The sequence below is a fragment of the Ranitomeya imitator genome, chromosome 5 (genome assembly GCF_032444005.1).
Source record: "Ranitomeya imitator isolate aRanImi1 chromosome 5, aRanImi1.pri, whole genome shotgun sequence".
In the NCBI taxonomy this organism is placed as follows: Eukaryota; Metazoa; Chordata; class Amphibia; order Anura; family Dendrobatidae; genus Ranitomeya; species Ranitomeya imitator.
The window spans coordinates 175,126,693-175,139,594 of record NC_091286.1 but is presented as its reverse complement, the minus strand read 5'-3'; the positions used below and the strand labels follow the sequence as shown (position 1 = coordinate 175,139,594).

The following is a 12,902-nucleotide window of genomic DNA, read 5'->3' as shown; positions in this document are numbered from 1 at the left end:
AGACACGTATTGAAGAACACTATGCTGGCGAACTGACATTTTGATGTAAGTTCTGCGAATCTAAAAATTTCAAAGACGAAATGGCGCAGGACAAAATATTCCCTTCCTGCTGCAAGAGAGGGCGCATCCAATTACGTCCCATTCGTATGGATGAGCAATTAGTCAAGTTGATGAAAGGAGAGTATCAGCACTCCAATAACTTTATGGCTAATATAAGGCAATACAATAGCTCGCTTGCTTTGGCATCAATGGGAGCACAAGTAGCGCCAGCTCCTGGGCATGGTCCATACGGTTTTCTAATTCATGGACAAATTTACCACAGAATTGCCCCATTGCATCCCGCTGTGGTTAGTACTCCCAAGTTTGCCCAGATTTATATCTTGGACAGTGAAGAAGCATTAAGTACAAGAAGTCAAGCAAATAAAAAAAGAGCCTCCCAGCACTATCATCTCTTGGAGAGAAAATGAAAGCAATTAACCCACTCGCTAGAGCCTTCACAATGATGAGGGAATTTCAAATAGAGGAAGAGAGGATTGCTGAATTAGAAAATATCGCGATCCACTCGAAATAACAATGTCAATTATAAAATGACTACAATGATGATCAGAGGCGCTACAATGCACCAAGGTGCAATGAAGTAGCTATAATTTATGAAAATGCAATGGGTGAGCCCCCATTTAATAGGGACACCAGAGTTCACCTCAAAAGTGAAACTGCTCAAATCAGTTTTCTTCACAGAAAGTGTGATGCAATGACATATCCACTTCTATTCCCATATGGGGACAGTGGATGGACAATAAATTTGTCAACTCCATTTGCCCCAAGTGCGCAACATCAAGGAATTGGTGACATTCATCTTCCATCCATACCAGTGGATCAAGATAGACAAGAAAAAAAAAAAAAAAAAAAATCACCCTGTTGCAGTACTATGCATACAGGCTTGCCATTCGTGACGAGTTCAATCGCCTTTTAAGTGCTGGGAAGTTGACGCAACAATTTATCGTTGACAGTTACGTCAAAATTGAATCCGACAGGATTGAATATATAAAACAAAATCAAAAGGCAATACGCGTCAGTTATGCCAGAGTTATGGATCACGTCCATAAAGCTGCGTTACACCAAGGGCTAAAAGCTGGGACACCAGTAATTTTACCGTCCACTTTCATTGGAAGCCAATCAATGTTGAGATATGTGCTTCAATAATAAGTGTTAAATATTTTTTCAAATATGTATACAAAGGACATGCCAATATCAAGTTTGATACATTAAACTGGAATGAACTAGCCATGTACCTAGATTCTCGGTATATAAGTGCCCCTGAGGGCATGTGGAGAATCAGAAAAAATAAAATGCATTTACATACCATTAAAAGGCTTGCTGTTCACCTTGAAAACATGCAGCAAGTGTTTTTAGCAGATGGTAATGTGGATATGGTTATTTTGGACTCAAAAGCCTCTACTCTGCAGGCTTATTTTCAGCTAAACCGAGTTGATGCTTCCGCCCGTCACTATTTGTACAGTGAAATCCCTGAACACTATGTCTGGGATAGAAAAGCTGTACCAGAAGGATGGAAAAAACGATGGGCTCAATTTGGGAAAACAATTGCCCGAATGTATACAGTCTCTTTAACAGATGGTGAGCTGTTATTACCCAAGACTCCTTTTACTTGACGTAAGAGGAGCAAAGTCTTATGCTGACTTAAGGACTGTCAATGGAGTCATACATGACACGTATAAAAATGTGTGAATTGATCTTCATCTTTTGGAAGACGATTCCAAATGGGAAGACGGTCTAATGGATGCAATCGCTTTCCATATGCCCTACCAACTTCGTGAATTATTTGCTATAATTTGTGTATATGGGGAACCAGCTAAACCATTGGCATTATAGCAAAAATATAGAACCGAATTTATGGAGGATTACAACAGGCGGTATACTCCAGAAATTGCTGAGCAACTGGCTCTTTGTGATATTAATGAAGTGCTCTTAAGCAATAAAAAGTGCTGTGCTGATTATGGATTGCCACCTCCAGTAAATGTTCACATGAAACACTGGACCAACTGAATTATGCTGTAATAAAGCAGGAGGCTGAGCAATTGAAAGCTATGCTTAATGAAGCTCAGAAATCAGATTTCGCTGCAATTATGCAAGCAGTCAATGCTGCATCACAGCCAGACGACACTAGCTCACACTGTTTTTTTCTGGACGGCCCAGGAGGCAGTGGGAAGACATTTTTGTACAACTGCTTGCACAAGATACTACAAGCAGAAAAAGAAGTTTATTTGCTCAGTAGCCTCCACTGGATTGGCGACTACATTAATACAGAACAGTAGCACCTACCATTCCAAGTTTGGCCTTGGAATTACAACAAATTAGACCACTGTCAAAAATTAAGCTAACCTCACTTCAAGCCACGGAGCTTAGGGAGTCATCTGTTGTTATTTGGGACAAAGTAACAATGAATCCCTGTTTTAATATGAACGCTGTGGATAATTTGTTCCAAGACATATGTGGAAAAAAAAGACCATTTGGTGGAAAAGTTTTTATAAATGGTGGTGACTTTCGTCAAACCCTACCAATTGTGGAAGGTGAAAAAAAGAGCTCAAATTGTACAGTCCACCATTAAATACTCAAAATCCTGGAGTAAGTTTTCACGGTTCCAGTTACAACGGAATATGAGAACGTCTCAGGATGAAGTGGAGTACAACTCATGGTTACTGAAAATTGGCAATGGAGAGTTGTCAAATGTATATGGTCTACCAGAAGACACAAATGAAATCCCAAATTCTTTTATTGAAGAGGGTGATTTAATTACAGCTATTTTTGGCGACTCACTTGGGATTACCGATGCAAATGTAGAAGCAACTGCCAATAAAGCAATTCTTACGCCATTGAATGATGACGTTCACGCCTTGAATGCCAAAATTCTTAGTCAAGTTCAAGGTGGACACTCAACATATCGCTCCATCGACACAATTGCAGAAGAGGAGGGTGTGATTCTCAGATTACCCTGTAGAGTTTCTTAACTCTTTGGCTGTGTGCACACGATGCAGATTTGGTGCAGAAAAATCTGCTGCAGTTCTGCACTAAATCTGCATCTCCTGGCAGAATCTGCAGGTGCGTTTTTGATGCTTTTTTTAGCACAAATCTGCACAAAAAACGCATAAAAAACGCACCTGCAGATTTCTATTATGGAGGGGTGCAGAAACGCTGCAGAACTGCACAAAAGAAGTGACATGCACTTCTTTGAAATCTGCAGCGTTTCTGCGCAGATTTTTCAGCACCATGTGCACAGCTTTTTTTCTTTCACATTGATTTATATTGTACTGTGATCACAGTGCAGTTCTGCAGCGTTTCTGCTGCAGAAAAATCTGCTGCAGTTCTGCACTAAATCTGCATCGTGTGCACATACCCTTTGAATCCAACTGGGATGCCTCCACATGAACTAAAGCTGAAACCAGGAGGTGTAATTATGCTCCTGCATAATCTTAACACAAAGCGTGGCTTTGTAATGGCACAAGGCTTTATGTGAAAAACTTAAAAGCAAACATTATTCATGCCGTTTCATTAAATGGAAAAGCAATGGGTCAGACAGAAATTATTCCAAGAATTGACTTGATTTCCAAAGATAAAAACTTGCCAGTCCAGATGTGACGGCGTCAGTTTCCTGTCATGTTGGCTTTTGCAATGACCATCAATAAATCTCAGGGACAGTCCTTGGATATTGTAGAAATTTATTTCTCTCCCAGTGTTTTCACATGGGCAGTTATATGTGGCTTTCTCCAGGGGAAGGAAAAGCCAACAAATAAGGGTCAAAATATTTGAGACACAGAAGCAGGGTAAACTTATTCCTAACATTGACAAATGGTTTACTGTCAACTGTGTGTACAAAGAAGTCTTTTATTAAGCTTTTTAACAATTGTAAAAGCCAAAAAATTTTGTACACAAAAGTGGATCTCCTAGCCGCAGTCTGAGGACCAAACATTGGGCATGGGCAGGGCCTTGGGGTCAGATTCCAAGTGCGCTCAACCATGAGAAATAGCTTGCACTCAGGAACATTGAGGAATAGCGCTATCGGATAGCTCTACCCATTCATTTCCTTTAGGAATAGGGCCATGGGATACCTCTACCTGTTCACTGATCGCGCTATCGGATAGCTCTACCAGAAAAGTATTAACTACAGAGCTTTTTCTTTTTCATACACAAGGTAGGAGTGGCAGGAGAGGTACACCAGGTAATTAGGTTTGCTATTAGTCTGCACATACGCCAGTCTGGTGAGTGGGTAAACCCCATTGAGAGGTCAGTCTGCTGTGTGGTTATACCCCATTGCGTGGTTCGTAATCACAGCGCGCCCGAAGGGCGTGCAATCACTCGTACAAAGCTAATTCTCTGTGGATTTAAAGTACAGGTGAATATCGCTTACACAACTTGCAAATTTTAATCCGAATATTCCATCAGTATTTTTAATGTAAAACCAAGAATGGAACTCCAAACTGAAAAAGTATAAAAGGAAATATATGCACTTTTTTTTCTTTCTTTTTTACTTCAAAATGATTTAATGGTATTAAGACCACATCTCAAAATTCTCATTTTTTTTTTTTAAATTTCCCAGTTGAGTGCAGTGTAAATTACATATGCATATTCCTGCATGTGCTAACCTGATCGAAGCAGACCTCACTGGTGTTTTAGTATCTGCCTGAGGTTTGGGGCTCATAATTTGTCTCTGTGGCACCAGTTTGAGTGGAATGAATGTATGCAGTGCAAATCTATATGACATTCATTAGTTACCTTTGAAGTTTCTTGAAAGGATTCTCAAAAAAAACAACAAACAAACCCTCCCAGCCATTTTCCAATAGAAACAGCAGCAAAATACAACACATTCAGTCCTGAGTGATTTTAAACTCCTCCTTTATTAACTTTTGACCTTTTGATTTTCCGAATATCTTTGTTACGTAGAATCAATGCTCCATCTTTAAACTTTCCAACTTGCCCAGTGGGGGCCTTTCCTAAACCTTTTTTCCTTCTGGACCACCTAAAAAGTAAAAGCAAAAAACAACTATTACATTAAAACAGTGGAGGCAGCACAAGCAATTATAATACAACAGACTGACAGGCAATAACACTTTTTCCACTTAATCATTAAGACACTCAAAAATGTATTAAAAGATATCTCATTAGGATCAACTGTCCTGAGCGTTCTATATGGACATGTAGGTCACAGAAAGCAGAATAAAATGAGACCTTGATATCGGTGATCCGATGTCTTATTCCAAACTATTCTATAAAAACTTACCAGAAAAAAAAAACGCTATTAACCCCTTTCTGTCCTCGGACGAGATAGTACGTCTGAGGTCAGATCCCCCTCTTTGATGCACGGCTCCGGCGGTGAGCCCGCATCAAAGCCGGGACATGTTAGCTGTTTTGAACAGCTGACTTGTGCCCACAATAGCGGCGGGTGAAATCACGATCCACCCGCCGCTATTAACTAGTTAAATGACGCTGTCAAACGCTGACAGCGGCATTTAACCGGCACTTCCGACCGGGTGGCCAGAAATGAGGGCATCGCTGACCCCCGTCACATGATCGGGGGTCAGCGATGCTTCTGTATAGTAACCATAGAGGTCTTTGAGACCTCTATAGTTACTGATCCCGGCTAGCTGTGAGCGCCACCCTGTGCTCGGCGTTCATAGCACACCTGCATTTCTGCTGCATAGCAGCGATCTAATGATCGAGTTGTGCCAGCTTCTAGCCTCCTATGGAGGCTATTGAAGCATGGCGAAAGTTTAAAAAAAAAAAAAAAAATAAAAAAATAAAAATAAAAAAGTTTAACCCCTTTACCCCCAAGGGTGGTTTGCACGTTAATGACGGGCCAATTTTTACAATTCTGACCACTGTCCCTTTATGAGGTTATAACTCTGGAACGCTTCAACAGATCCCAGTGATTCTGACATTGTTTTCTCGTGACATATTGTACTTCATGATAGTGGTAAAAATTCTTTGATAGTACCTGCGTTTATTTGTGAAAAAAACGGAAATTTGGCGAAAATTATGAAAATTTTGCAATTTTCCAACTTTGTGATTTATTTGCATAAAAATTCAGAGATATGTCACACAAAATACTTAATAAGTAACATTTCTCACATGTCTACTTTACATCAGCACAATTTTGGAACCAAAATTTTTTTTGGCTAGGGAGTTATAAGGGTTAAAAGTTGACCAGCAATTTCTCATTTTTACAACACCATTTTTTTTTTTTTTAGGGACCACATCTCATTTGAAGTCATTTTGAGGGGTCTATATGATAGAAAATACCCAAGTGTGACACCATTCTAAAAAAGGCACCCCTCATGGTGCTCAAAACCATATTCAAGAAGTTTATTAACCCTTCTGGTGCTTCACAGGAATTTTTGGAATGTTTAAATAAAAATGAACATTTAACTTTTTTTCACAAAAACATTACTTCAGCTCCAATTTGTTTTATTTTACCAAGGGTAACAGGAGAAAATGGACCACAAACGTTGTTGTACAATTTGTCCTGAGTACATCGATACCCCATATGTGGGGGTAAACCACTGTTTGGGCGCATGGGAGAGCTCGGAAGGGAAGGAGCACGTTTGACTTTTCAATGCAAAATTGACAGGAATTGAGATGGGACGCCATGTTGCGTTTGGAGAGCCACTAATGTGCCTAAACATTGAAACCCCCGACTTGTGACACCATTTTGGAAAGTAGACCCCCTAAGGAACTTATCTAGAGGTGTGATGAGAACTTTGACCCACCAAGTGCTTCACAGAAGTTTATAATGCAGAACCGTAAAAATAAAAAATCATATTTGTTCACAAAAATTATTTTTTGCCCCCAATTTTTTATTTTCCCAAGGGTAAGAGAAGAAATTGGACCCCAAAAGTTGTTGTACAATTTGTCCTGAGTACGCTGATACCCCATATGTGGGGGTAAACCCGTTTGGGCACACAGGAGAGCTCGGAAGGGAAGAAGCACTGTTTTACTTTTTCAACGCAGAATTGGCTGGAATTGAGATCGGACGCCATGTCGTGTTTGGAGAGCCCCTGATGTGCCTAAACAGTGGAAACCCCCCAATTATAGCTGAAACCCTAATCCAAACACACCCCTAACCCTAGTTCCAACGGTAACCCTAACCACACCTCTAACCCTGACACACCCCTAACCCTAATCCCAACCCTATTCCCAACTGTACATGTAATCTAAACCCTAACCTTAACTGTAGCCCCAACCCTAACTGTAGCCCCAACCCTAGCCCTAACCCTAATGGGAAAATGGAAATAAATACATTTTTTTAATTTTTCCCTAACTAAGGGGGTGATGAAGGGGGGTTTGATTTACTTTTATAGCAAGTTTTTTTAGCGGATTTTTATGATTAGCAGCCGTCACACACTGAAAGACGCTTTTTATTGCAAAAAATATTTTTTTCCGTTACCACATTTTGAGAGCTATAATTTTTCCATATTTTGGTCCACAGAGTCATTTCAGGTCTTGTTTTTTGCGGGACGAGTTGACGTTTTTATTGGTAACATTTTCGGGCACGTGACATTTTTTGATCGCTTTTTATTCCGATTTTTGTGAGGAAGAATGACCAAAAACCAGCTATTCATGAATTTCTTTTGGGGGAGGCGTTTATACCGTTCCGCGTTTGGTAAAATTGATAAAGCAGTTTTATTCTTCGGGTCAGTACGATTACAGCGATACCTCATTTATATCATTTTTTTAATGTTTTGGCGCTTTTATACGATAACTATTTTACTGAAAAAATAATTATTTTTGCATCGCTTTATTCTCAGGACTATAACTTTTTAATTTTTTTGCTGATGATGCTGTATGGCGGCTCGTTTTTTGCGGGACAAGATGACGTTTTCAGCAGTACCATGGTTATTTATATCTGTCTTTTTGATCGCGTGTTATTCCACTTTTTGTTCGGCGGTATGATAATAAAGCGTTGTTTTTTGCCTCTCTTTTTTTTTCTTACGGTGTTTACTGAAGGGGTTAACTAGTGGGCCAGTTTTCTAGGTCAGGTCGTTACGGACGCGGCGATACTAAATATGTGTACTTTTATTGTTTGTTTTTTTTATTTAGATGAAGAAATGTATTTATGGGAATAATATATATATTTTTTTTCCATTATTTAGGAATATTTTTTTTTTTAATATTTTGTCCCAGGGGGGGACATCACAAATCGGTGATCTGACAGTTTGCATAGCACTCTGTCAGATCACCGATCTGACATGCAGCACTGCAGGTTTCACAGTGCTTGCTCTGAGCAGGCTCTGTGAAGCCACCTCCCTCCCTGCAGGACCCGGATCCGCGGCCATCTTGGATCCGGGCCTGGAGCAGGGAGGGAGGTGAGCAGACCCTCGCAGCAACGCGATCTCATCGCGTTGCTGCGGGGGGCTCAGGGAAGCCCGCAGGGAGCCTCCTCCCTGCGCGATGCTTCCCTATACCGCCGGCACATCGCGATCATCTTTGATCGTGGTGTGCTGGGAGTTAATGTGCCGGGGGCGGTCCGTGACCGCTCCTGGCACATAGTGCCGGATGTCAGCTGCGATAGGCAGCTGACACCCGGCCGCGCTCCCCCCGTGAGCGCTGCCGATCGCATATGACGTACTATCCCGTCGGTGGTCAAAGGGGCCCACCCCACCTCGACGGGATAGTACGTCTAATGTCAGAAAGGGGTTAAATCACCCCCCTTTCGCCCCATTCAAAATAAAATCAATAAAAAAAAAAAATAAAACCTTCACAGATTTGGTATCGCCGCGTTCAGAATCGCCCGATCGATCAATAAAAAAGAAGCATTAATTTGATCGCTAAACAACGTAGCGAGAAAAAAAAAAAAATCGAAACCCCAGAATTACGCTTTTTTGGTCACCGCGACATTGCATTAAAATGCAATAACGGGCGAAAGAATGTATCTGCACCGAAGATAATAATAATAATAATAATAATAATATAATAAGATAAGAAGATAAAAAACGCCAGCTTGGCATGCAAAAAATAAGCCCTCAACTGACCCCAGATCATGAAAAATGGAGACGCTACAGGTAACGGAAAATGGCACAATTTTATTTTAGCAAAAAAGCCAAACAAAAAGTGTGGGATTGCACTTTTTTTGCAATTTCACCGCACTTGGAATTTTTTTCCCGTTTTCTAGTACACGACATGCTAAAACCAATGATGTCGTTCAAAAGTACAACTTGTTTTGCAAAAAATAAGCCCTCACATGGCCAAATTGATGGAAAAATAAAAAAAAAGTTATGGCTCTGGGATGGAGGGGAACGAAAAACTTACACGGAAAACGGAAAATCCCAAGGTCATGAATGGGTTAACCAGCAGACATGGGGTTAATCTGCAGATTACTAACCTGCCAGGCGCCTGCACATAGCCGAACTCTGTGGGGAGAAACTTAACTTTGTTTTCCCAGCCAGCATTCAGTTTCAGTCATAGGGGCGGGGGCAGTTCAGTCACCGCTCAGAGAGCAGCATCTCTGTATACTCAGAATGGGGACTGAACCAGCGCAAGCGCCATCCCATGACTGGAATCGTATGCTGCCAGGGAGAATAAAGTTTATTTTCTCCCGTAGCGTTCTGCTACATGCAGGCTAGTAACCTGCAGATTAACCCCATTATCTTTTTTTCTGGTGCCAGGTTACCTTTAAGATCTATGATCAGGACATACAGGTCCTTCTTAAAAAATTAGCATATAGTGTTAAATTTCATTATTTACCATAATGTAATGATTACAATTAAACTTTCATATATTATAGATTCATTATCCACCAACTGAAATTTGTCAGGTCTTTTATTGTTTTAATACTGATGATTTTGGCATACAACTCCTGATAACCCAAAAAACCTGTCTCAATAAATTAGCATATCAAGAAAAGGTTCTCTAAACGACCTATTACCCTAATCTTCTGAATCAACTAATTAACTCTAAACACATGCAAAAGATACCTGAGGCTTTTATAAACTCCCTGCCTGGTTCATTACTCAAAACCCCCATCATGGGTAAGACTAGCGACCTGACAGATGTCAAGAAGGCCATCATTGACACCCTCAAGCAAGAGGGTAAGACCCAGAAAGAAATTTCTCAACAAATAGGCTGTTCCCAGAGTGCTGTATCAAGGCACCTCAATGGTAAGTCTGATGGAAGGAAACAATGTGGCAGAAAACGCTGTACAACGAGAAGAGGAGACCGGACCCTGAGGAAGATTGTGGAGAAGGACCGATTCCAGACCTTGGGGAACCTGAGGAAGCAGTGGACTGAGTCTGGTGTGGAAACATCCAGAGCCACCGTGCACAGGCGTGTGCAGGAAATGGGCTACAGGTGCCGCATTCCCCAGGTAAAGCCACTTTTGAGCTACAGAGAAGCAGCACTGGACTGTTGCTAAGTGGTCCCAAGTACTTTTTTCTGATGAAAGCAAATTTTGCATGTCATTCGGAAATCAAGGTGCCAGAGTCTGGAGGAAGACTGGGGAGAAGGAAATGCCAAAATGCCTGAAGTTCAGTGTCAAGTACCCACAGTCAGTGATGGTGTGGGGTGCCATGTCAGCTGCTGGTGTTGGTCCACTGTGTTTCATCAAGGGCAGGGTCAATGTAGCTAGCTATCAGGAGATTTTGGAGCACTTCATGCTTCCATCGGCTGAAATGCTTTATGGAGATGAAGATTTCATTTTTCAGCACGACCTGGCACCTGCTCACAGTGCCAAAACCACTGGTAAATGGTTTACTGACCATGGTATTACTGTGCTCAATTGGCCTGCCAACTCTCCTGACCTGAACCCCATAGAGAATCTGTGGGATATTGTGAAGAGAAAGTTGAGAGAGACGCAAGACCCAACACTCTGGATGAGCTTAAGGCCGCTATTGAAGCATCCTGGGCCTCCATAACATCTCAGCAGTGTCACAGGCTGATTGCCTCCATGCCACGCCGCATTGAAGCAGTCATTTCTGCCAAAGGATTCCCGACCAAGTATTGAGTGCATAACTGAACATTATTATTTGTTGGTTTTTTTGTTTGTTATTAAAAAACACTTTTATTTGATTGGATGGGTGAAATATGCTAATTTATTGAGACAGGTTTTTTGGGTTATCAGGAGTTGTATGCCAAAATCATCAGTATTAAAACAATAAAAGACCTGACAAATTTCAGTTGGTGGATAATGAATCTATAATATATGAAAGTTTAATTGTAATCATTACATTATGGTAAATAATGAAATTTAACACTATATGCTAATTTTTTGAGAAGGACCTGTAGATCTCCTAAAGGCTATGCCTCCTGTAAGTGTCTCCTGTTCGTGTGAAAACTGTCACCACACGTACGATTACACATGTAAACCCATTCAAATCTATGGGTCTGCGCACGTCAGTGTATTCTCACTGCGAGAAAATTTTCAACCTGCGAGTGGTGACATCAGTAAGGTTACAGCACTTCACAAGCCAGCTCACACAGAGGTTACAGTGAGAACCGCTGTCTGTGACCTGCAGTAACCTTAATTACGGCCACGTAAGTCACTGCAGCCAGGTTCTCACGCTACTCTTATTTTGTTCGGGCTACCGTGGTGAGTGGTCACGTTACTGATGTCACCGCTCACCACAGCATCCGGATGTAGCACAGTTGGAGATCAACATGAGACCACCTTATTATGGATTTATAGCGGAACCCTGTGGAATACTTTTATTTTTAAGGTAATAAATGGCTAAATGAGGGTAATTGTCAGTGATTGATTTTTACATTTAAAAGGACTGTCACCCCCTCCAGCCTTTAGAAACTAAAAGAGCCACCTTGTGCAGCAGGAATGCTGCATTCTGACAAGGTGGCTCTTTTAGTTATTAGCGCAGTCAAAGCAGAAATAAAGCGTTTTATAATTTCGCAAAAATAAAATACCAGTCTTTAGTCGTGGAGGCAGGTCATAACCTCCCTGCTGCTTTTTTTTTTTTTTTCAAGACGGTACATTGGAAGCAATTAGTCAGGAGGGGTCATGCGATTTCTGTATGTAACTATGACCCAATAACCTTCCTACAAGAGATTTTTTTGAAATGTTACAGTATATTGATGAGTATGTGCACAAACTGACTATCTACCACTGGAATATATGCCTTCTTGGTTTTATTATGTATGAGGTCTAGTACTACTACAAGATCAGATATGATTTAAACTACAGAAGGCTATAGGTCTACATGTGGCATATGCAAATAAGAGTAGTTTGGTATGCAGTTACATAGCAACCGATCTTTACTACATATTTGGGCCACAAAACTGCACTAGGCATCACAATCACGTGTGCAATAAAAGGGGATCAGTAGAGCACTAGATGTGTAGGTGAATGTGATCGAAGTTTGGGGTCGTAATAATAATAACTGCGTTTGCGCTGAAGCATAAGGATCTTAATGTTGCAAATTAGACATGCGAGCGCACATATTCTTGATATAAAACAAGAGGCATGGATTAGACATGCAACTTGTCTTGCAGAACCGCTATCCCACACTACTGCGCAAGCGCATAAAGGCTAAAGCTCGAGCCCCCAGTACGCAGGCGCAATCATGTAACGCACAAGCAAGGGTGAGGATGGACACATTCTCCCGGACCCAGACGCGCCTGCGCATATCAAAGGGGGAAAAGCGAAAGACTAAATGCGCAAGCGCGCAGCAAGGAGATGACCCCGGACCCGTATTTCCGGGTTAGGGACAAACACGCTGACGCTACTGCCGCTTCCCACACCTGTGAGAAAGGTAAATGAGATTGATACGGCTTAAATAGTCACAACTCCACACAAGGGATACACTCACCTTGAAAAAGACACCCGTGTGTGTCGGAACGCGTGGGCTTCTAAACTCCATTACATTCTGGCTGCACCACTGCTCAAAGGG

At 41.3% G+C, this 12,902-nt stretch overlaps 1 protein-coding gene across 1 annotated transcript in view; it reads right to left on the bottom strand.

Moving 5' to 3' along the window:
- Positions 1 to 4,891: 4,891 nt before the first annotated feature.
- Positions 4,892 to 12,902, bottom strand: part of FSAF1 (40S small subunit processome assembly factor 1) — a 71,979-nt gene continuing 63,968 nt past the window's right edge. The window contains exon 7 of the mRNA XM_069769346.1: positions 4,892 to 5,032. Coding sequence (XP_069625447.1) covers positions 4,897 to 5,032 — 136 coding nt within the window. The 3' untranslated portion in view covers positions 4,892 to 4,896. The remainder of the gene's footprint in view (positions 5,033 to 12,902) is intronic.